Source organism: Lutjanus erythropterus, chromosome 11 (genome assembly GCF_056507025.1).
Source record: "Lutjanus erythropterus isolate fLutEry1 chromosome 11, fLutEry1.hap2, whole genome shotgun sequence".
NCBI lineage: Eukaryota > Metazoa > Chordata > Actinopteri > Lutjaniformes > Lutjanidae > Lutjanus > Lutjanus erythropterus.
In genome coordinates this window covers 24,794,284-24,820,018 of record NC_139327.1, presented here as the reverse complement: position 1 = coordinate 24,820,018, position 25,735 = coordinate 24,794,284, and the positions used below count along the sequence as shown (strand labels likewise).

The 25,735-nt window shown below is 40.1% G+C and overlaps 1 protein-coding gene across 1 annotated transcript in view; it reads left to right on the top strand.

Annotated features, from left to right (window-relative positions):
* The window catches only part of LOC146319188 (replication protein A 70 kDa DNA-binding subunit-like), a 60,086-nt gene that overhangs the window by 20,464 nt on the left and 13,887 nt on the right, over positions 1-25,735 (top strand). The window contains exons 10-13 of the mRNA XM_084729783.1: positions 2,675-2,867; positions 11,985-12,121; positions 12,709-12,857; positions 16,932-17,061. Coding sequence (XP_084585909.1) covers positions 2,675-2,867; positions 11,985-12,121; positions 12,709-12,857; positions 16,932-17,061 — 609 coding nt within the window. The remainder of the gene's footprint in view (positions 1-2,674; positions 2,868-11,984; positions 12,122-12,708; positions 12,858-16,931; positions 17,062-25,735) is intronic.

The window sequence follows — 25,735 nt, the reverse complement described above, 5'->3', positions numbered from 1 at the left end:
AAATTAAATGCTGACTTCAAATAAAATGAGAGCTCAAATATTGAGTATATATTCAGGGTTCCTACGCACTATGGAAAAGAATAGAATCTGATTTTAGTCATTTCCAGGCATGGTTAAATATGGAAAAAAGAATGAGAATATGGAAAAATGTTTGTTTCCGGTCTGTTGTCATAAATTGATCATACAAGCAGATTTTTTTTCATGGTGTTTGGAGCAGGCAGCCAGCGCAGCCAAATTTTTACCGCCGTGTGAGAGAGCATCGGCCAGAGTGAGCTTGATGCTGTCGAAATCAAGGCAAGAAGTACAAGGCGTCAAATGAATGTACAGTCCTAGACATGAGTTATGCAGTGATTTAGTAATCAGAAATGTAAACAGGCTGTCTTTCTTAGATCAGGAAACTTGTCTGGGTCCAAACCTTCGAGTCTGCCCACTTCACCAGTGGAGGGTAATGAGTTGACAGTTCTGTCTAGTATCAGGCTTAAGGAAACCATACATCTAGAGCTGCCTCGCTCATTGTTTCTATAGACACGGTGAAAAAACAAGGCTGCTCAGACGCTGTTCTCATTTATAAAAGAGACTAATAAATATGGGGGGAACAAACATATAATATTTATGCAGTATAATAAGGGAAAATAATATGAGTATAGGTAGTAACAGTTAGTTTTCTTCCTCTTCGGGCCGAGATGTTTGAAATATAAAGCTGGCTTGCTAAGGATTCCAAATGGGAGAAGAAATATGTCAAATTTCTAAATCCAAATTTTGGGACTGGAAAAGTATGGAATTTTGAAATGGAAAATTTATAGGAACCAGTAGGGGTGTTACATCAAACGATTTTAGATCAAGACTGTTTCTCTATGGCTTCTACAATCTACTTTTCATGTGAATAGTAGTGATACTGGTATTTAATATCTTCTTACCTCGGTTTCCAAATTTCACATCACCTTATTTCCTTGGGTGAAAGTACATTTTTCACTATTTTTTTAAATACACAAACAGGCCTGAAATATACATACACAAACAAGACCAAGCCCAATCGTAACAGACATCACTATGAAAACAAAAACATATAACAGTTCTGATCTGAAATGTTTATTTGTTTTTATAGTGAAGTTCATCAAAAATCTTAAACTAGTATTAATTTAGTTTTAAAGAGCATTTTGCCTAAGACTTCAGATTAAATGCTTTGGCATGATTTGTCAAATCAGATATTATTGAGAAGAAGGCCAATAAAGCTGCGAAAGGCCAATATCAGCCAGTTATTACTACTAAGAGTAATAATATGTATTGCATATCTTTATTCAGAGAGCACTTTCAAACTAAGTGCTTCACACACGGCAGCAACTTCATAACAAGCAGATGCTACAAACAAATTGATCATAACAACAATTTCCAAGCAAATTAAAAAAGAAAATCACAAAGGATAGTCAATAAAATAAAAGCAAATAAAACCGATAAAATCAGAAAAAAGTGACTGTCAGTGAAAATAATAATAATAAAAAAAAAATCAAAGCAATTACAGCAAATAAAACCAACAAAAAATCTTTGCACTTTATCAGCCCTGATATTTAAGTGCTGCATCCCTAGTTCTGATGGCTTAAAGTGTTATTTTATGATTTTGTTATTTTTGGCTTCTGTTAACAACTTAAGATTAAACTCAGGTTACCATTATGTGCCATTTTGAAGCACGTGGTATACTTCATGCAGTTGTGTAAATGGAAAGATTCATAAGCTGTTTTTGAGAAAAAAAAGATTGCAATTTAGACTGTGGGTCATGATTGCAATGAAACAGATTGTGATAGTGTTTTTTGGCCAGATCTCCCACTGCTGAGATGCATGACGACAGACAGTGAGAGATAGATAAAGTCAGGGTTAGCACCAGTGTCAGGGAGCAGCTGAAAGAAAAGCTGTTTGTGCTAAAATGGGCGGTAATCCGTCTGAACACTAAGAACGTGCCCTTTGCATGGTCCTGTATACCTGTGCAATTACTGACAGCTAGAACACATGTTAAACTCAGTCTGGCCCACAGAGCTTAATAACTCAATTAACCCTGGCCATCGTTTTGCCACTCATACTGGCTCAGGTATCAGCCACTGGCGGTCACTCCCAGCACAGCCCCAGATCCAATTTGTGCCCTCTGCCCTCCAAAGATAAATAAAGGAATGAATCCGTCTTCCCTTCGTGATCTGAGTATTGACAGAACAGTGAGTGGGTGTGACTGGCTCAGAGCGGCCTGAATGCTTATCACATTAGTTTCATGCTCCTATCTCTGTGTGGGGTAAATCAGAGAGAGAGGAAGCCATAGAGACGAACTCAGAGGCAGAGAGAGAGGAGATATTGGAGAGTTGGGAGAGTAAATGAAGAAGAGCGCTTCGCATATTGAGTTTAAATTGTGCTGTTTAGCTGACTCGCTCTCAGCTGCTTCTTATTTTCTGGTGAATTAGAGAAGTGATGGGGCTGATATGACACCACGTCTTAGTTGGACCTGAAGGTTTTTTCCATTCTTATTAAGAGAACAGAAGCTGGATTGTAATAATAATAATTTCCCTCGCGGGATCAATAAAGTGCTCATCCAATTTGATCAGTCATAGCCGCTTCCAAGTCACAGGAAATAACCGGTCTGATTAGGTTTAATTTTATGATGCCGACACACCTTGCCCTCACTCATTCTCTGTAGGTGTACTACATCTCCAAGGCGACGCTGAAGGTGGCCAACAAGCAGTACACCACACTGAAGAACGACTATGAGATGACCCTCCACGCTCATTCATCCATCGTGCCATGTGATGACGGTCAGGGCATCCCCACAGTGCACTGTGACTTTGTGCCCATCGCAGAGCTGGAGAACAGAGACAAAGACGCCATCATTGGTAAGAGAAGAAGTTTATCAGTGAGACTTCATCCCCCCCCCAAAAGCCTTAAGCTCTGAACCCTCACAGATTTCAGCTGACGACACCTTGTAGTGTTTGAGTGCGAGAGGCTGCAAGGGCTTGAAATGATATAAACAGGACAAGGATGACACTTCATGACATATCAAAGTGACATCTTTTAGAAGACTTCTTAAAATGTGCCTCAAAAAAACTTTTATTATGCCTGGTAGGGATCATGCAATCGCTTCTGTGTGTGTGTGTGAGTGAGTGAGTGAAAGTGTGTGTGTGTGTGATCAATGGACCTACAGCTTGTCTCCAGCTATTCTCAAATACTGCTTGACCAGTAAGCCTGTATTTTTAGCACATTCATGACTATGTTGAAGGACGTCTGATTCAAAATTTTAGAAAAACCTTTTTATATGCCTTTATGTTTTTATGGCACAAATGACCACTTGGACTCGAGGACGAACTGATTAGATTTTGGAGATCGAAGTTCAAGGTCTCAGTCACATTTTGGTCGTAACTCCAGATTTAATAAGCTAATTATGACAAAACTACACATAAATATCTAGTAGGATAAAATGACCAGGTGAAGACTTTTTAAAGATCAGCTACACTGTGACATCGCAGTGTTCAGATCTCTATCGGTCCTCTGTATTCCTCTGTAAAATAGTGAAGACAGCATGTTTCTAACTGGAACTCATTCATTAGAATCACCTGTCAATATAATGATAACTTCTATTTTGCCAAAAAATAGACTTAATGTCTTTTATTACATTCCTTCAAAGTTACAGGTCAGTAAAGTGGAAAGTTCCATATTAAATTCCTTCAGTCTTTACTATATACATTATATGACTCTGGACGGTGTTAACTGTAACTTGACTGGTTGGTGGACACAAACAACTGTGAGGCAGTGATTCTGTTTTTTGACTGCTCTGTTTTATACGACCATTGACAGCTGACTTTTCACTCTTCTTAACTGGCCGCCAGGGGCCGCAAGTGACCGACAACTGCTTCAGTTTGAAATCTTGTTTCAGCTCGGGACAACGTATGTTGAGGTCATCTTAATAATGGTGGAACTTTGCAAATCTCTGCTGCTTGCATCTCGTCGTGGTGGTCCAGTCGTGGTAGCATTGCAGTAGGAACGTCACCATCTGGTGCCTGGCAAGGATCGGCTCTCTACTGGGTGCACTCTTCTAGTTTTGTGTCTGTATTATTATAACTGCCAGATTTATTTGCTTCAGTCCTGAAATATTTAAATCCTGGTCAACCATGTAAAACACTCAAATAATCAATTTATTAATTTTTGTTAAAACAGCATCATACTCGTACACGTTAACTTTGTTTGTCTTGTACAGTTGTAGTTGCTTCTCCCATGTGTTTGACATTTTTTAAACACTTCTTGGCTTCTCCATGTTTAACATCACCATGCTATGAATCCTGGGTAGTTTTCCTCAGGCAAAATCTGCAGAAACGCACAGTTACAGAGAGTGTGCAAAAAGGGTTCAAAAAGTCTGCGAGAGAGCCCTGGTGGACTTAACAATTTGACAATGGGACAGCCCTAATCCCTTGCAGACTTACCAGGAATGTGCTTTAAAGTCTGCGAGTCTGTGAGTGTGGCCATTGGGATTGCGCCCTAATTTGTGCATTTGTTGCAAGAAATGCTTTAGAGTTCAACTCTACTGAAGAGCTTAAGTGCCTAGAACAGTTGGAGAAAAAGGCAAGTGCAGGAGATGTGGTTGCTTGTGTATTTTAGCCTGACAAAGCCAGACGTCACAAGCAAAATTTTTGCAATCAAAACTTGAAAACATGAACAATCAACTGATCCCGATATGTATGTGTCAAACCAATCAGCAATCTGTGGTGAGGGCTAGGATAATGACATGACTCACTCCCCCTCCAAACTTTGTCAACAAGCACTGAACAAGCTGTAAAGATAGAAAATGAAGTGTGATTCAGAAAGTGTGTGTCATGTTTTTCTTTTTGCGACAAATTCATTCAGATATTGATTTTTGTGTATAGTTAGGGAGATATTTTTTTTCCAACATTTCTGAGTGGCTGCCATGTACAGAACATCTAAAATTAAAAGCAAAGGCCAACAACAGCTCAGAGAGTGTTGCGTTGGTCCACTCCGGTGAAGAAAAGGTTCGTGTGTATCTGTGAGGAGAGCTGTCAATAATCTTTTGCACTACAGCTTACTTGGACTGACGTCTCTGTAAAGAAAAGTCTTGCCAGGACACATTGGGCATCGTGCAAGAACAGTTTTGTATTTGTATCCTAAACCTTCTTTCTTCTGTTTCCTTGTACGAATCAGATTCACCAAACTCTCTTAACTCAGTAAACTTGACATAAATCTAACAGGATAAAATGAGGTGATGACATTTTATTTCCAAGAGACAAAGATCAGCTACACTGTGGCATCATGATGTTCAGTTCTCTATCAGTCCTCTGCACTCCTCTGTAAAAACAGTGAAGACAGCATGTTTCTCACTGGAGAAGAAACTGGACAAGTTCCATATTAAATTCCTTCAGAGTCTTCGCTATATACAAAATGCAGTGTGGACAGACACGGATGTAAACTGTAACTTAACTGATAGGTGGAGACCAACAACTGTGAGGGAGTAATTCTTTTCTTTTTGACTGCTCTCTTTGTACAGTATGCAACCATTGACAGCTGACTTCTCACTCCTCTTAACTGGCCACAAGTGATAAACAAATGCTTCAGTCTGAAATCTTGTTTTAGCTAGAGACAGCGTGTTTGGAGGTCATGTTAATGTTGGCGAAACTTTGCAAATCTCTGCTGCTTGCATCTGGCAGTTTTGGCGGCATTGTAGTAGGCGCTTCATCTGTTTCCTGGCGAGGATCCGCTCTCTACTGAGTGCACTCTTCTAGTTTTATATCTGTATTACTTTAACTGCCAGATATATTTGCCTCAGTCCTGAAATGTTTAAATCCTGGTCAACCATGTAAAACACTCAGTTTACCGGTTTGTGTCAAAACAGCTGCTTTCAGCCTGATGAATGCAGCACGTTCCTAAGGAGGTTTCATTCTCAAAAATATTATCAAAGAGTAAAAAGATTTTCACACCATGGAGCTCCACATCCTGCTGTCAGAAATCAGATGACAAGATAAGTTTATCAGCATCAGTCATGGTGTAAGAGGACCTGAAAATTTTAATAGTACGGCTGTCAACGACGTGTCATCAGAGCAGCGGTGCGCTGTGGCAGAGTGAATGGTTTTGAGATTAAGTAAAATGGTAAAAAATGTCTTTCTAAAGCAAAGTGGTCCACGGCTAATGTGAAAGGTGGTTGTATGACAGTTTCTGGAATATTAGACGAAATAATATTATAGTCTGCAGTAGGTGATTTTACGCTGTTGGGGTACAAAAGAGGAATATACTTGACAGCTACCAGCTTAAAATCCTGAAGCAGCTGTCGGAAGAAGAGAATTTTCTAACAACTACTGAACCAGTCATGATGATGATGATGATGATATGGTAATTGCTTGGTTGTGTTTTTTTTATTTGAGTTAATTTCAATTTCATATTAAAACCAAGATGAAAGCAGAAAGGTCAGAATAGTGTTTTCTTTCTCCCACTGTAGAGAGAGAGTTGTATGATTTTAAGTAGGAGAAAACTGGTTAAATCAATCCTACAAGCCATTCACTTTTAATAATGCTTTATAACGTAACATAACATAATAATGATTGTAATGTAGTCCTCAAGACTGTTTTTCCAGGAAAATAGAAAGGAAGTGACAGCTCCTCTGCTGTGTGTAACACTAGCAAACATTATTTTAGAAATTGAGTCCACTAAGGTCAACAAACGTCCAGGGACATGGCCTTTTTTTGTGCACACAATTTTTTGAGGGCAACAAGGCCACATGCCAGGACAGCAGCACCATCAACTAAAACAATGATTTTCACTTAAGGGTCTATGATGATTCTATTTTTATTCAATTTCTTTTCTTTTATCACATTGGCCGTAATGGGCTTCCAAAGAGAGAGGCAGCACATCCAGCAGCGCAGCGAAGATGACGATCATATGCAGTGTGGGTCTACCTGTTTATCACTGTTAACAGAGACTCTAGTCTGGTGTGTAAACCACAGAATTATAGAATAGCATCAGGCTTTATGATGAAAGGAAGTTTACATTACATCAACACTTCTGTCCATGTTCACACACTCCCTGTCTCACACTCAACCTGAGTGCTCTGTCTCTACTGCGAGTCTGAATCAGCCCGGTTTTCCAGTGGGCCATACCAGGCTCAGAATCTAACCCTCCACTGGTTTATGTGTGCAGCATTTCACTTGATATTGTCCAGTTACAATCTCAACAAAAGACAGTAGTGTCTAAAAAACGGCAAGAGGCAGAAAATGAGAAGAAAGTGGCATAATCAGCTTGGGGCAGTGTGGGTGGGGCATCAAGGCCTTTGTAGCCACAGGGCGTGTAATTTTTATGAGCAACATAAGGCCAAACAGAGACAGCATGGCGGCCGTAAAATTTCTGCTGTTCAGTCTCACGTATGTCACTTACGTATCTGTTTTGGCTGATTCCTGGATGCTCGCCGACACTAAGATGCTGACTGCAGTTCACTTAATGGCCAACATGTCCTTAATAACAAGGCTTTAAAGAAAGTTCCACTTAGTACCTTTGAGAACAAATCTGTTTGTGCAGATGATTCTTGCATAAGGCCCAATGAGTCACAAAATATTCAGCTGGTTTTGTCAGGTTAGGACACGTTAGTTGCTGGGTTGCTGGATCATTTCTCAAAATTGCTCAGCAATCCCAAGTTATAGATGCAGATTGTAGAAAAAAAAAAACTGAGCTAGTAGACATGCACGTGACAGTCATGTTCCAGGTGTCCTGGAAGAATACATTATGACTGGGTCAGAGGGAAGGTTAATTCAGGCATGTAGTAAAGACGAGAGATAAAAAGAGGATAATGCTCGTTCCACTGTTTTTATGAAGGTTAGTTGTGGTTTCTGCCCTCCGCACCTGACAGGAACGTCTTATCTCTGCGACAGGTAAATTAGGATGGTCCAGGTGCAGACTGGGGTTGAAATTAGTGATTCAACAGTGTGCTCCTGGCAGTCTGCTCAAAATGATTAGTGAGATGATGCACAGGTGTGACAGTGATGTCTCTGTATTCATGGCAATGAGGCTGTCATTTTTAATTCTTGGGCTGGCTGCACGTCTGTGGGTGAGGATACAGAGCAGCATGCTATAGTTTTTCAACTTTTCAGACTTTCAAAGTTGTTTTTGTTGTCACTTATGTATAAGGCTGCATATCATTTACATTTTAAAAACTTGATCTATTTGAGTTTTGACATTGATATCAAAATGATTAGGAATTAATTATTAAATAATTATTTTGATAGTAAATTTTTTTTTTAAGAAAAAAGTCAAAATTCTCAGCTTCTTAGATGTGAATATTTTCTGGTTTCTTTATTCCTTTATAACAGTAAAATGAATGTCTTTGGGTTGTGGGCAGAGGGCATCACCTTGGGCTTTGGAAAAGACTGATCAACATTTTTCACCATATTCTGACATTTTATAGACCAAAAAACGAATTGATTAATTGAAAAAATTACTGACAGATGGATTGACAATGAAAATTTCCAGTACTTGCAGCCTTGATATTGTCTCATCTCGATCGCAGACCCCTGAATTCAATCAAATCGAAATTGTATCATGGCAGACTTATCAGCAAATATCATATTGTTGTCCAACGAATCAATGTACTATTATATCAAGATAAAACTTGTTATTATTGTAACAGTGGAATTTGGAGACTTTCACACTCACACTGAATGTGGTTTGGATAAAAAGCATTCTGCCCTGACCTGTGTGGGTTGAAAGGTTTTACGTCTGTTGCGCCAAGATGTGGTTTTGCATTGCACATTAATGCAGTGCTGTATTGCAGAGGGTCAGCAGAGCATACAGCAACTGTTGGAGTGCAGCACAAGCAGGACTATTATTTCTTATAAGTGTCAGACACGCCATATTACAGAACAAATTAATGGTCGTAAAGAAGTATAAACAACAGGCTATAACCTACTGAGTGGAGGATTTATGTAGGTTTACGTTCATCGCTTGATTACGTTGGTGTAAACTATGAGAAATTCAAGCCGGCACAGCAACACACTGCACAGTTCAGAGCTGCACTGAGCGGTTTACCTGGAGGAGTGTGTTTGTGTCGGTCGCAGAGGGGCAGCGTTACATGTCCTGTGTGACATCTGTTGTCTCTCCCTTCTCTCCCTCCGCACTCCCTCTCTGCCTGCTCCTTTGTTAAATAGGGGATTATAACATGGTAATGAGAACTGTCAGCCTGTTCCTGTGGTGATAATGGAGTTCAGAGGTGGATGACATCGTCTCAATCATAATGGAATTAAGGAGGGCTGAGAGAGCACAGACGGAGAGCAAGGGAGGACCAGGGGAGGAGGGGAGGAGAGGGAGAGTTTAGAAAAAGGTTAGCAGAGGTAGCAGACAGCAGGAGGATGGAGTTCAGAGGACTGGTTTGCAGAATCTATATGATAATTCTGTTCAGTCATTTTATTAAATGCACGGTCACTAGTTCTGACACCATGAGATGATCGACAGAAAATTGCTGCTAAGCCATTAAAAAGTTCCCTGTGCAGTTTTGACCACTAGTAGTCGGCATGTGCTGACCAACTAGCCAGAGACCAGAATCTGGCGGTTTTCAGCTTGACTGGCTAGTGTCAGATATCTGATTCCGGACCAGTCAAACTACATGCATGCATCGTGTTGTTGACTTCATGTGCACAGCGAGACAGGCAGTAACTTCACAGCCATATTCAACTGTGCTGGTCACAGCCACACACGACACACACGCACACATGCTAGCATGTTGTCGGTGTTGAGGGCTGATAGACTCCAATTACAGGACAAAGACAAGAGAGAGGAGAGTCTATAAGACTGAGCATACAGGAGTAGCTGAACAGCTGACTGTGTTGCTACACAACGGTAAACCTTCTAGCTCTTCAGACTAGCATTAGCTCTCAGAGGACTACTGTTGACAGAGCAGTAGTTAAAATCTCACCTCTCGTTCTTGATGAAGAATAACCAGCTGATGTTGACCGTGTCTCCCTAAAACGTTTTGTCATCCAGACTTGTTTAATTTCTGCTTTTGTTATTTCTCACTGAAAAGTAGTACTAAAGCAGGTTGTTGCACCACATCAGCCTAGGTTTTGTTAACATCTTTTGTTTCCCTCTGGTGCAAAATCTTAATAATATAAGGCCTGGCTGCTCCCTGGAGAACTTTTGGAGAAAATGTAAAAGCTATTTGTTAGTTAGTGTTTTATTATAAACATACAATTTTACTTTTCTATTAAATAAGTTTGTTCTGTCACTTATTGTTCGTAGAAAGACAGAAAATTGGAATCAGCCAAAATCAGCAGGTCAGACTTTGAATAAATCAGAAATCAGAATCAGCCAAGATCTCATCAATCTCATCTCATGCGAGAACCACTCATAAGAACAGATTTGTACAAGTGATTTAGGGGAACTGGCCACATTCACAAATTTCTTGGTGCTTTAAATTTTCTCTTGGGTGCGAACACAATTTGCATGTGGCGTGGTCTGGACCTGTCGGAGGAGTCATGTGCAGTTAGTGTGCTGTTATCCAAGCAGAAGTTTTTCATTAACTGATTGTACTGTATGTTTCATGGCTTTAAAGCAATTTTGAGTTTGAAAATCCTGTAAAGTTACACTTCATAATTACATTGACAAAATCCTCTCATCCATCAAGACTCTGACTCTTGCAAATCAAATTAATTCTAAATGTAGGATACTCATATCGCCTATGGATATAATCATTATGTAAAATGACTGTTACCATTACTGTCAGCTGTACTGGTTGTATCTTCACATGCAGGTTTATGGAAGTTGCTGTCCAGGGGAACATCCTGGAATATGGTGTTATTGGGGCATTTATTGTGCTAATTTATCATTTTTAGGCGCGTGTGTTCAAATATGCACAGGTGGGTCTTTTATGCGGTGTTTACTGAATCTGGTATGGCACACTTGTACAAGCCCACTGTATGGAAAAAAATGAGAGTAAAGTTAAGACAAAAATACGAAAATGTTCTTGCATTAGACCCACTCTATTTACAAGTGGGGGACACAGTGGAGTACACATCTGTATGTACATCTGTACACACCTGTTTGATGCTATTCCACTGATTTACAAAGCAATGCACCAGTAAATGCAAGGAAGAAGACTGTACTTTTCAAAAACATGACTTTGAACACAGTTTAAAATGTTCAAAAATCTCTTACAAATGTTTTATTAGTACGGAAATGCATTCAACACATTTGTCATGTCCCAAGGATACACACAGTGTGTTTTGGTGAGTGACACTGAATGTAAACATAACTTTTTTGTTTACATTAAAACTCCAGAGGCCAACTGAAGCTGTTCAGTAACAGAAAATGAGGAACCTCTGCTGCTTTTTGTGTTTCATGCATATGAAAATTTGGTGTAAGTTGATTTTATCAAAAAAAGAGGGACTTTAAAATGTACACACGCTCTGTGTAACTTATTGAGATGGATTAATCCTGCCTCTGTGCACTATTTCTTGATTTAATCTTTATTTGTTTCCTTTGTTTTTCAGTACCCTTGTGACAATCCTATTTGTTGCACAATAAGCGCTTTAGAAATTAATTTGATTTGTTCTGATTTGGTGTTTAATATTAGTCATGCTAGGCCAAGCAGTTCACCTTCTTACAGCTCGGCAGTGGCTGCTCCTCAGTGCAGTAATCCTGAATGAAGTTTTTAGGCCTTGAGCATGACAGGAAACATGAATGAGGAATGAGTGTGTTTGTTGTGATTTGGAGTGTGGGCCTGGGTGTTAGCCAGCCTGTTATGACATTTATGTCAGTCTGCTCTGACTTGGCAGTATCAGAGGAGTGTCAGCTTTCTGCTGTGTTGCATCTCTTTACTGCCTCTGATGTGATACCACTTCATATTATGTAGAGTATATCCAGGAGGCATTTTTACACAACTATTACTTCCATTTTCTTACCTCGTTGTAGGCTTATTTGTCTACATGTATTCATGAGATCTATGGAGATGAAATGATTCTCTCTGTCTGTAGATGTGATTGGAGTGTGTAAGAGTGTGGAGGATGTATCCCGAATCACCACTAAGACCAGCAGAGAAGTTTCCAAGAGGGCCCTCAACCTAATAGACACAACCGGCAAAGAAGTGGCAGTCACATTGTGGGGAGAGGAGGTAATAACTATAATCTCTCTCTGTCTACTCTTTTCCTCTGTTTCTCTCTGTGTATCCAGGGATGGATTTGCGGTTTAACGTTAAAACACGTACACCAGGCTGCAATTAATCGTGTGTTTATGAAGGTGCCCATCCGTGTACGTGCTTATGCGTCCGTGTCACTAACATATCTTTGTGTGTGCTCTTGCATACGCAGCCGTTTGATTGGGTTTTCTGGGCTGTTAAATTTGGATCGGTCAAATCATTCCCGTGACCTTCAGGAGTGTTTTGGACCAGAGTCCCTGATTTGAGACGAAAGGCTAAATAACTCTCGAATGTGCATGAAATGGCACTATTCTTCTCTAAGCTCATTCAATCTCCAAGAGCTAATCCCTCCTCTTTTCCAAAATCCAAAAATGACTTTCAAATTAACTTGTAGGTTGTCCAATTATAAAAGCAAACTATACCACATATTACTTTCTGGCCTCTCCAACAAGCTGCAGACTGAACACATAAGAGACAATAACACAACTACTTCAGCCGTCTCTTGTTCTCCATCGTCCTCTCCTCAATTACTGTCTTTGACACAGTTTTTTCCCTCTCTTCAGGCGGAGAAGTTTGACGGCTCAGGGCAGCCTGTGGTCGCCATCAAAGGAGCTCGCTTGTCTGATTTCGGGGGCAGATCTCTCTCTGCTTTGTTCAGTTCAACAGTCATGGTCAACCCAGACATACCGGAGGCCTTTAGACTGAGGGCCTGGTGAGTCATGCTGGTGTGTGTGCATGCACCAACGCTCACACACACACGCACACATTCATACACACAAAGAAATGTCCTCACATAGTGATCACACTGGCATCAGGGCTGACGAGTAACGGTGGTACATATTTAAAAACACTGAATATGCATATTCTGAATACAATAACTGTCTTTAAGAATAAATTACTTGAAGGGATTACAGATTTTTTTTTTTATTTGCTCTGAAATTCATATGAGACATGCATGTCCCATCGCCTCAGGTTTGTACGGGTGCTGGAAATCCTTGAAAACACTTGAGTTATAATGTGGTGTTTTCAAGGTTTGGAAAAATAATTGGATTTTGGATAAAAAGCTTGGTTTTGTGACCTTTATAATAAATAGCTACCTGACTGAACTGCTCAATTTTTAGATAAATAAGTCTACTTACAGAGAGTGACACATTTTGAAGCATCAAACTCTATCACAAAACATAGTTTTGGCGTTATACAACATGACCTCACACAAATTGCAGCAGAAACTCTTTCAGCTGTTCTAGTCTCATGAATTTGTCATCAACATATCAAAAGTCTTAAGAAATCCAAGCGGGGGAAAATATTGAAAAGTACTGAAATCAGTGCCGGCACAATTTCCCATTGCCAGCATGTTAAAAAATTGATTTATGCCCGTCTTTTTTCTCTGATATCCACACAAAGGGTTCAGTGCTGCCCAAATCAACCAGAGACTGTTTTACATGAGACATGGAGTTGAATACCGTACAGTGATTGTGCAGAAGGAAATTCTTAATCCTTAGATGCACAAGTGGGTTAAAATGACCTAATGGGTTTTCTTGCAGTGTCTTTGTAGTGAAAAGTTTGTATCATTTCATTTTCCAGGAGTCCCTCAAAAACTTTGAGGGGCCAATTTGGCAGTTGTGAATATAATTCTAAAGTAACAATAACGTGTGTGAGGTTTGCTGCTTTCTTCTCACAAAATGCCTTTAATTTAACAAAAGGCATGTTTGGGCGTTTTTCAAAACTTCCCTTCATACGAGTCCTTAAGATTTTTTTTGTCTTATTCAGAGCACAATGAGGACATAAAATACATTTAGTTTGTTTATGTTGCAGTATGTGTGAGGTTGCCTGGAATAAAAAGTATTTTAAAGTATTTAGAGTAATCTAATGGAATACATTACAAATGACCTTTTCGGGTATATATTCAGTAATCTGACGTGAAATACATTTTAAAAGTAACCTTCCCAACATGGACCTCCAGTCACCACACAAGACATAGTATGTGTAAACCATCGGCAGTAAATTAGTGGACAGAGCCACCAGATGTCGCCTGTTGGTTTGTGGACATCTGTTTTGAAGCTGTCTTGTTTTTTCTGGAACCGGAGCATGCACAGTACAGACGGGAGCGTGGAGCTGGTTCGTGACGTACTGCGAGTTTGGCAGTGTTTGGTTTTTGGCTCGTCCATTCAGCAGGAAATAATGGGGGCCTGCATAGTCGCAGTCTTTCTCATATCACAGCTAAGCAGTCACTAAGCTATGTTTGTGAAAACAATTTAGGTGAGAAGTAGGCAATGTAGTGACAGAATATTGACTGATATTTGATCAACACTGTCCAGTCAAGTCAAATTTTATTTGTATGCCCCAATAACACAAATCACAATTTGCCCCAGGAGGCTTTACAATCTTCACAAGGAAGGAACTTTAACTTTAAACTTCCCCTGAACAGATGTGCATTAGATGTACAGAGCAGAAGAGCAAAATCACAAAAGTACAATAATTACAGATAGAGATTGTAATATATAGAAATATAAGATATATGTGAAGACTGTGAGTGCGGGAGGATGTCTAGTTTGACAGTTTGAAACTAGAAACACAATGGTGGCCACCAGGTCATGTCTAGTGAGCATTTTAATTCAAACCATTATCTTTTCTTAACTATAACCAGGTGTTTTTGCCCTAAACTTACCCATATATTAACCACAGCAGTGTTGCATTATTAAATATTATTAGTCTGTGCCGTGTGGAAAGTGATGAAACAATGAATACAAATCTTGCAAGAGGAAATCTTGGGTTCCCTTCTAGACATGGTCAGGTCGCCTGGTCATGATCTTTCTTGTTGTGCAATCATTAAATTATGTTTCTGAAAACATTTTAAGTAAGAAATGGGCACTGATTCATATTTGATCAGAACTGTCTAGTTTGACAGCTTGATCTGCAGTTCCTCTGGATCGCAGTTCTTCTTCGACTGTCTGTGGTGTAAACAGACAAATCAAAGAGATTGTATCTTCTTTTTGCTGCGATGCCTCTGTACGTAAAATAATCCAGCCACACACACACACACACACACAGAGGAACAAATCTAAATGTAAAGCCCTGATGATCACGTGTCAGGAGTGGTGGTGGCATGTGCCTCCTCCATCCCAGCGGGACTCTAGACAGGATGTAGACAGGATCGGGTGAGGGAATAACAGAAAAAGCAGAACAGGGATATTTCTGGATCCCAGCTCTGAACTGCTACTTTACGTGTACAGAAAGATGGAGCCGCATCAAACTGGATTCTTATTAGCAGTTCCTGTGGAGGGATTTTAAATTATGACTCATTCACTCATTAAGGCTGTTCCCAACGCTGGCCACAGCTGAAATATAAATGCGTTTCTCCTTTTTTTTTTCCCTGTGTGTGTACATATTGATGCTTCAGCGTGCATACGGTTGCCTGTGTGTTACAGTGAAAGCTATTCTTAGGAAAAAATTACATCAAACGGCATGCTCACAGCTTCAAAGTGTGAATACAGTAAATAAAGAGGTGTGTTTGTTGGTACCTGTGGGCATTATTTGGTTCTCTCTCTCAGTCGTTTATGTCTGTTAGATAAATTTAGCTAACTGCTCCATGAACAATAGCTTTGGCAATTTTTGTGTTTGTGTTGTTGGTTATAGCAGTTAGTTTGGTGTGTGTGTGTGTGATAGAGAGGGGGAGAGAGGAGGGGCAGGCTCCATTGCTCCAGCTTTAATCTTGGTCTTATTAGTCTCTGGTCAATACACAATCTCATCAGACATTCAAAGGGCTAAATAACTAAAAAACGGTGCCCCTCCTTCTTTTCATTCCTGCTTCCATTCTTCTCTAATCCCTAGCTTTTCCCCCCTGATCTCCGCTGCAGTTTGGTCCCCCTCACTCCAGTATACATGCTGACGGCAGTGATCGAATGACAATGAATGTTTTTCAAGGAGCAGACGCACTGTTTTCCACTCCTTTTTAACATTTAGGTCTGCGCTTTACAAAGACAAAAACCGCCTGTCTGACTCCAGTTCCTGTGGCGATGTGGTGCTTTGTTGGATTGTTTTGACCAGGCTTGCTTGCATAATTGAAGGAAACTGATGAATTTGGATGATGCCTTGATTAGATTGCCGTGCTCGGTTAGAATACAGAGCAGGAGTCACGCTGATGCATTAAGATTTTAAAGGGAATATTAAAAAGGTAGATAAATTAATAGATGAAGCAGACAGACAGAGAGAGAGATAGAAAAGTTTAGTTTTTCCTTTTGTCCTCAGCGATGAAATGGTACCCCTGGACAGAAATGTATGCAGGGTGATTGATATGTGAATGCATTTGTCCCTGACAGACAGTCATATGTCAGATAGAATAGATTGCAGGCTACAGATGCAGTGGCTGTAAATCAGTTAAGGGATTAGGGGAGTAATTCAGACATGGCTGAAGATGGTTTCCTCAGATAACAGAGAATATAGAGCAGTGTGTGATACAGTGCTGTACCTCCCTCACAGGAAAAATCAGTCTTGTTCTTATATGTAAACAACCACACGTTTGCTAGTATCGATGATGTACTTTGTGTAGTTTAATCACCTCAGTATCCAGTGATAATTAGTCGTTTTCTCATGCATGTTTGTGTTTTTCATTTCAACTCAGCAACCCCCCCACCCCCCCTTTTTTCTCCTTTCTTTCTGTCTCCCCTCACTCTAAATAATATATGTTATATTTCACATGTATGTGTTTATTTTGGTGCAGAGGCATGTTGGTGCATACATTTATTTGTACATATGTGTGCCGTGTGTTTTAATGTCCACACTGTAGGTTTGACCAAGGAGGCTTTGCGCTCAACAGCCAATCCCTGACAGAGACGAGGTCGGTGGGGAGCGGAGCAAAGATGAACTGGAAAGCGCTGAGCGATGTTAAGAGTGAACACATGGGACATGGAGAGAAGGTGCAGTGCATACATGATGCACATACAGACATGCATACTTACATATAAAGCCTCACATAACCTTGTAGCAGGGCATTCATGTAAAAAGAGGTCAGTGTTAAACATAGAAATCTACAAACCAAGGCAGATGAAACCAAAATTACTTCCATGGCGTTGCACCGTTAGAGGTAAGAGAGAAATGTGCTTTTTTTTCCCTTTCCCTTTTTTTTTTTTTTTTTTTTTTTTTAACAATTTGGAGTAATGGATAATTTAAATATATCCATATAAATTAAACAATTAACTAATAAACCAATGTTTTAAATTAAACATCAAAAACTCCCAAGCTGTTATAAAAATGTATAATGTAATACAATAGTATGCTGACAAAACTGTTCTGTATTTGACTCTTTTTTTTTTAATCCAGTGAGACATTTAATTGATTATATCACTAGAATTATAGTAGTTTTCATAGACCCCAGAGATGATTATAAGCAACCCCAGCAAATTCTACAATTTTGGCCTTTATATTGCATATTAATGCAAATTAGTGAATATGCAAACTGATTTGCCCTCCCCAACATTTTCACATGTTGTGTTAATGAAATGTTTATTAATATTTACTATTCTCCTGACCATGATAGATCAAGAACGCCTTGAGGATGTTAGTCTCTAAGTGAAGACAGCTTGTTTCTCACTAGAAATTACTCACTGGAATCATACTTGTCAATATAATGGCAAAAAATACACTTAACCCCCTGTCTCCACCATAAGCAAGTCAGACAGGTTTTCACTCATGCCTCACGCAACAGAAACATTCTCATTTTAATCCATGCAGTTGTCTTCACCAGCTCATAGACGGGAGACAAGTGTGCTCCAGAGCCAGAGAGCCCACACACTCTGCTCTGGTTTAATCCCACAGACCCTCCTTTTACCCAGGAGATGGGGAACAATACCCCAGAACTTTTTTTTTAAACTTTATTGTAGTGTTTTTATGGGCAAATTGTACATTTACTGCCGCTAGACCGATCACCAACACCTGTCTGCTCTGAACGCAGCCTCTGGCGCTTATTTTTTTTTTATTTCTCTTTCTCTCTCTCTGTTGATGGTAAACAAGATCAGAAATATTCACACAATTCAAAGGAAAACTGCTCCCTGCACAGAAAGTTTGGCTGCTTGTTTTCTGCTGGACACTGTGAAATGCAAGGACAAGTTGAGCCTATATAAACAAACACTCCAGTGTGGCGTGAACACCGTTGACACACGAGCTGATGTGATGCTGATGTGACATTTGCAGTCTAGACAAAGGGGTAATACTTCTTCAGACATAGGGGTAAAGTGTACCTTCACTGGTTGGCGGAGGCATACAACCACAGGCTGGTAAAGTTTTATTTGAAATGTTTTTAGGGCTGTATAGCATAAGTTTTTAGTCAGTCACAGAATTGAGGATGTACAGCAGATCAGGTGGTAATGAAGCTGCGACGTGTGTAACTTCAAATAGTAAATCTCATTATTTGTGTGGCAGTTTTAGTCAGATCTCTGAGCCGGCTTCTTTATGAAAACTTTGGCTGGAAGCAGATTGATATGTGAGTCAGAAAATCCCTCTCTCGCTCGGGCAACTGGCTACTGTTTGAAGACGAATGAAAAGAAAAACCTCTACAGATGATGTAACATCAGCATAGCTATGGCACAGCAGAGCGTGTTAGCAGAAAATCTTTCAGCATTGTAATACAAACAGTAAACACAGAGTTTCGGTGTCAGACCCTGAGAATCAAAGAGTTGGAGCTTCACTGTTTTGCACAAAAGTTTTGCAGTCGCAGGGGACGAATCCATCATGTTGATGGACTTTGACGGCAAACTTGTGACTACCTGCTCTTACTCTTACCATATCACTATGGCTTATGCTTCTGTAGCTGCACATCGAGTGTAACCAACAGCTGAATCCAACTGTCAAAAGGCATTCAGGAAAGGTATGCCAAAAACAACCCCTGCTGCTAAACGTTGATGTGTTTGTTTAGCCATATAGAGATTACACTGAAGGCCTCTTATTTGAAACTATCAGAGAAGATTTTGTGTGAACAGACATGGATTTAGTAATTTTAAAAACTGACTTCTCAGTCTCATTTGAATGTAAGCATTTTGACAAACACAAATCCACAGTCAGCCTCCTATTCATTGTAAATAGAGCAGCTCTAGGCTGTGCCTCACTATGACTTCATGGATTAGAGTCATGGAGCTCTTGTTTTAGCTGTGGGAGGGTGATAGTGAAGCTCTCACATATTAGCAGTACTGATTTTAGCTGCTGGAGAAGCATGTGAGAACTCTCAAATTGATCATATGCCATTTTAAGAAGTGTTATCGCACAGAATTATCATTCTTTCAACTAAAAGTAGAGAGCATGTAAGTGGTATGTGCCACTCATAAACTTTCTCCCTAATTAATTAGGTTTATCTCCGACTAGTCTCCCTCATCCCTCACGTTTAATTAGGAGCCACTTACGAGTAAGCTTCAAGATCAGTTTCGTTTCTAATAAAAAATTCTAATTATGCGTTGGAGGTGGAGGAAGCCTATAGGGCATAACATCACCGGAAGGAAAGCAGCGTGGACTGAGAACGTGGGAGAGTGAGAGACGGGTAGAAACGCCAGGCAGAGTCACTTAGACTTCATGTCACTTACAAAGTTGCACTGATGGATGGAAGGGAACAAGACCACGGGAAAAAAAAAAGGAGTGAAGAGCGTGGTGGCTTAGAGAGAGAAAAAGTGACAAGGGGTGTTGAGGAAAGGATACAGATAGGAACAGCTAACTGGCAGATGTGGGGAAAGGAGTTGAAAGGTGAGAATGTGTAAATAATTCAAGCTCTGATTCTTTTCCTCCTCTTTTCTGTTTTTTTTTCCCCCCATCCCTTATTCTCTTTGTCTTCTCTTCTTTTCTCTCTCTGCCCTGCATACCCCCGACCGCTTCTGTAATTGAACAGTTTTAAGGAGGTTGTCTATCACATGCTCTGAGGCTGCAGCTTCGCTAATAATAATGGAATCCAAATCATTAAGCTTATAGTTTGAAGGAACCTAATTTGACATTCTACCTGTTTGCCTCCATGTATGTGCGTGACTGTGACTGTTTGTGTGTGTGGGTGTGTGGTGGATGTAAGTGTACGAGCCATTTCTAATTAATGTAGCAACGTGTGTGTGTGTGTTGGGATTTTGGGACAAGCATTAAAGTTGGCATGTGCAGCCACGTCAATTATGTGAAGTAGATTTTCACTTGGTTGCCCTTCCACATACAAATTTTAATTGCATTGAGGTGCCAGAAGGTGACACAGGGATTTGGTGTGATAAGAATGAAAACTATTTTCAGAATGGTGTGTGTGTGTGTGTGTGGGCGTGTGTGTTTATGCGTGTGAATCTGTAGGTAAGTCTGTGAGTGTTTTTGTGTATCTGTTTTTGTGTGCAGCGTTAGTCATGCTGCTCTTCTAGGTTCTCCTCAGTGTGCTTAAGGTTAAGACTTTGCCCCAAGGCTTCTGTGTACACACTGGAATACAGAGGGAGAAGGAGAAAGAAGCACAGGAAAGAGGAGAGATGATGACAAACACAAGGGGGGGATTTATTTAGAGTGGTCTAGTTGTGATGGAATCACTATGGTCCAGATCCTGCTGACCTCTAGCTTCAGCATCTGCCAACATCATGAGCCCTCTACAAGGCCCCCAAAGAAAAGTGTCCTCCTACCACCTTCCCCACCAATCGCCTTCCCACCTCTCCAGCCTTCCAGCGCTCCAATCTGCCCAAGTCTGCAAAATGTGATGAGGCAGGCATGCGGGCGGAAACATGGGTGTGGAGCGTTAAGGGGGGGGGGGGGGGGGGGGGACGTTGCTAACGGGAGAAATTCTCCTAATTAAAAAAAAACTCCTTAGTAAGTGTTTCAGAGGGGTTCTCGCTGTGTGGCATGGGCGCTGGGTGGATGGATGGGTGGACAGATTATGAGGCTGTGAGTCAGTGTTAGCTAGCGGGAAGGAAGTGTCACAGAGCTCTAAGTCTGACTGACAGTATCTCCAGAGGTCGCGGGGACACAGGATGGCATCAACCAATCTCAGAAGAGATGCAGAGAACACAATGGCCTTTTCACATTCAATGCTCTTGCTGAACACTCTTACAGAAAGTGTGGGTTGTATAAAGAAGGAACGGCAATGCTCAGTCGGTGTGTGTGTGTGCGTGTGTGTGATTTTGGCAAGCGTCCTAGAGAGAGTCTTTGATAGACTCATTTAGGCCAACATTAGTAATGAGTCTGGCCCAGCTCAAGCTTGTAGTTGTTGTTTAGAATGCATTTTAAAGCATTTCATTTTAAATTCTGGCTGTAATTCCAACATCTTGTTTGAGGCCTGCTCTCCTGGTAGCAGAATTACCCTCTGGTGACGCTAAGAAAAAAGGATTTTTGCCATGTTTCCTCACTTCTGCGTGTATATCGTATTTATCGCTTTGTGTTGCGTCCACGTTGTGTGTGTATGTTTGCATGCAGGCAAGCGTGTACATGCGTGTGCCTCTTCCCAATGAGACACAGTTCATCTGCTGTGTGCATTCTTTATATTTATATTTATGGAAATCAAATGCTGTGCTCCTCCACAGGATGAGAGAATAGCCTTTTTTCCCCCAGAATTAGCATTTCTTTCCTTTTTAGCTGTTGATTTTAGCAGTGTGAGTTCTAGCGCTTAAGGTGCTAATATCTGTTTAAATTACCGCAGCATCTCTGCATTTTAATTTGATTCTGTTTGACTGTGTACACTTTTATTTAAATTCAAAACTGAGAGAAGTTTAGCTCGTCGTATCTGTATTGCAAATGTCTAAGTTTGAGTCTTTGCATATAACCTTGCATGTTAGCCATGTGTTTGAGTGTGTGTGTGTACTGGTGTGTGTGTGTACATTAACACAATTTATGTATTAGAGAGGGAGAGAGTTTCATCTCATCTCACATCTATTATGCATAGAATTCTCAAACTCCCTCTGCTCTCTTTTTAAACTGTTCCAAGATTGTTTGGAAGTCAAATAGAGATGTGTAAACAGCATGCATCTACCAGCTGGACTGACTTGTTGGCAACAGTTTTACTGATGATGCCAAGTTTGATCTGACTTTATTTTTATTTTATTTAATGTTTCTCTTTTCACCCTAAGCAGCTTATTCGCCATCTTTAAACCGGTGAAGGATTGTGCTGCCTGTACTAGAAGGAGCACTTTTGCTTCCCCCTGTCTTGTTGATTTTTTTTTTCCCTCCTTTCAGTTCGATTGGCTTTAGTTTCATGACATTTGTTGCGTGATGCAAAGTATAAAAATACCAATAATGATAATACAAGAAAATGCCAAAAGAATACTCATCCTGCCATTTGGATGAGAACAGAGCACCGACCCAAGATTATTCACCCAAAGGTTTGATGAGTGAATGTTTCTTTGTGTTTAAATCTAGTCCGGAGCTGTTTAATGACACTAATATCACAGCTTTGTCATGAACCATTCCAGCATACTTTCTTTGTTTGCTGATTTTGAGCGTTATTTTGTTCATAGTACCCCTGAAGCTACATGATATCACCTGAAACAACATGATGGTCATGAATAAATGAACATTGCCTGTACAGTTACCATGCATGTGCGTGACAAGACACCATCATCATGGTGTCAACTGTGATTCCCCAGACCGGACAAGATTTTTTTTTCATTTTTTAACAGTTTCCTAACCCACTGGAAACATGTTTTAGTCTATGGTAGACAGGAAAAGTTGCCTCTTGAGGCAGTCTACTCAGTGCCTCCAGCATATCGCAGGTTTTTCTTGTGATTATTACAGCGTAAAATGCCTGACTTCACTGCAGCTTTTCTAAAGAATTTTAATGCATTGTTTTTAGGTGTTTTTTGCAACGAAATTGTGGAAGCAAATTAAAATTGCCCCCAAAAGATGCAATTTTTCTGTTTGTTTTTATATAATTAATTTATGTCAAGGGCAGCTTGTTCTGGTGAGAATAAAACTCTGTTCTGAGTGTTCTAAAGTAGGGTCAGAATTACAAAAAAGGAAAATGGTGGGGGGCTTTTTTTGTGAAGTGAACCTGGGGGTATTCCACAAAGAGGTAAAATCTTTTTGAAGCTCAAACTAAAAATACAAAAAAACAACCCTAAATAAAAAAACATTCAGTCAGTTCAGTGTATGATTGAATTTCTGACTTTTGCGTAGGGGACTGCTATGATTGGTTGTACTCAAGGGAAGCTACGATGATTGAAGTTGCAGTGATTGAAAGAAATTAGTTAATTAGTTGTTAAAATTAGTTAACTGTTGCGATTTCAACATTGCAACTTCCTGGAGGGACTGTCTACTGTTGTACTGTTGTGAAAGACTTTGAAGTAATGATAAACTGATTGATCAGGCTGAATATCTGGTGTTTTGAGATCACTGACATTTGCAGATTCCTTTGCTCACAAGGCCGCTAAACAAAAAATGTCTACAGCAACAACTGCAGGCAACCAGTGTCAGTGTGGATGCTGTAGAACGATGTTAGTGCTTTTGCAAAGGTGGTGAGAAAGTTAGCCTCAAGCCCTTTACTGTAACTGTCATGCATCCTGCTGTAAATGTCTGCCCGAAGGGTTCATGTTTCTCCCAGCCTAGATGAAAGCAAGTCTAATCTAAAACCAGTACTGTCTAGTGTTAATGGACATGCATTTATCTAGCACTTTTCTAGTCTATCTCAGGGCTTTTACACCTGCATGTCACATTCACCCATTTGCTCACACAGTCACACACACATTCACACACCGACGGAACAGCCATCTGAGGCAATTTAAGGTTGGGTATTTTGCCCAAGGACACTTGAACATGTGGACTGGAGGAGCCAGGGATCAAGCCATCAATCTGCCGCTCAGTAGACGACCCATTCAGTTATTTTTCATGTGCTGCTATTATATGCTAAGTCAGTGTTTCCCAACCCTGGTCCTCAGGGACCCCTGTCCTGCATGTTCTAGGAGTTTCCCTGCTCCAGTACACCTGATTCAAATGATCAGCTCATCATCAAGCCTCTGCAGAAACCTCATAACAACCTGATCATTTGAATTACGTGTGTTGGAGCAGGGTGGGGAAACACTGTGCTAAGTTATAATGTAGCCAAGTCTTTGACTGTGGGCTTCCCCTCAGACAAAGCTTTGAAAAAGGCACCTCCCCTTAGTTTACTTGCTTAGCTTTGCTCAATTCCTGGATGTCTGTGGGATCATGATTATGTAAGTTGATTGCATGGATTCTTACTTTGAGAAAGTGGGAAAAACCGTAAAATCCCTCAATACTGTGTCTCTGAACCGTCTCTTTAATCAAATCTCACATTTAGGCTTTTGTATGTGATCTCTTTTTAATAACTAATCACTATTCACTGAACCTCTACTGAAACTGTTCGGAGATTGTAATGTGCATGGAATAATGGATTTGTGTATGACTTTTCTTTTGTTCTGATGTCAGCATTATATATCGGTCACCAGCTGTCCTGCTCTCTAAATATTGTCATCAGCCAAAGAACAACCCATATCAGTCACCCAGTACTTTCAAGCATCGTGTCCTCTGAAATTGGTCATTGTACCCGACCACCATCATGTGATTTTGACTCTTGTACTGTGGACCAGTGATTACTCATTGTGTTCTTACGGCCAGAGCCACCTGGCATCTTGTTCATAGAGCAAGATGCAGCCTCCTACATAACAAACGCTTTGATGAGACGTCTTGTGCCGCTGTGTTTATCGTACATCTTTTTAAGATGATCTTTGCAATGCTCAGACTTGTACACGTGCATTTTTAACATCTGCAAAATCACATCTGTTTACAGTATATCCTGTTAATGTAATGACATGTACAGAGAGAAAGAGAGAATCCACTTCTTCTATATGGGCAGGATTTTTCTGTCCATCGCTCAAAATGAGACAAAGGTGACAAATGGTAACTTGTCCAGATCCTACTGAATATTTATTTATAAAATCAAAATACATTTTTAAAATGTTAAGCTGGTGTGCTCATTGAAAAATTACTTAATTAATTTTAGAATTTTTTTTAAGGCAAATAGTAAAGGCACTCTGTCTTCATAAATATTACAGATTACTATGATGTAATAAGAATTTTTAAGTTCATAATTATCTTATGCAAGTGCATGAGTGGAGTAGTCCCATGTGCATCTGGCTGTATTCTTTATAAGGCACGTGGCTTTGCGCATACAGCCTGAGATGAGAATCTTTATATCTGTGCATAAATGGTCTTGGCTAGAACTCCTCAAGAAAATATTTTTTTTCATATTGGAAATGCAACTGGAGAAAATGTCTTGGTAACACAGTTTTACTCAAGTCTAAGACTCCAAAAAAAGAATCAAATGGGTATGCTCTGAAATTTTAATGAAACAAGGCGACTATGAGGCAGTCACAAGGATAAGCTGCAGTTATCTTCGTGATTTTAACATTTGCCAGTACTACAAGCAACACATTCAAAGGAAAAAGCTGCCAGTTAAACAGGGAAACTAGATGATCTATTAACACCAGTATCCAAACTCTTCCTCTGTCATCGGTTCCTGCCTCCTGCAGCAGTTGGACTGTAGTCTGTCAATTTACCACATTTTTAGGGACTTGAATTATGCTTTCAAGGGGCCAATGTTAATTAGCTGGTGAATCATACCACTGCATTGTCTTTTCTCCCAGCTCCAGTAAG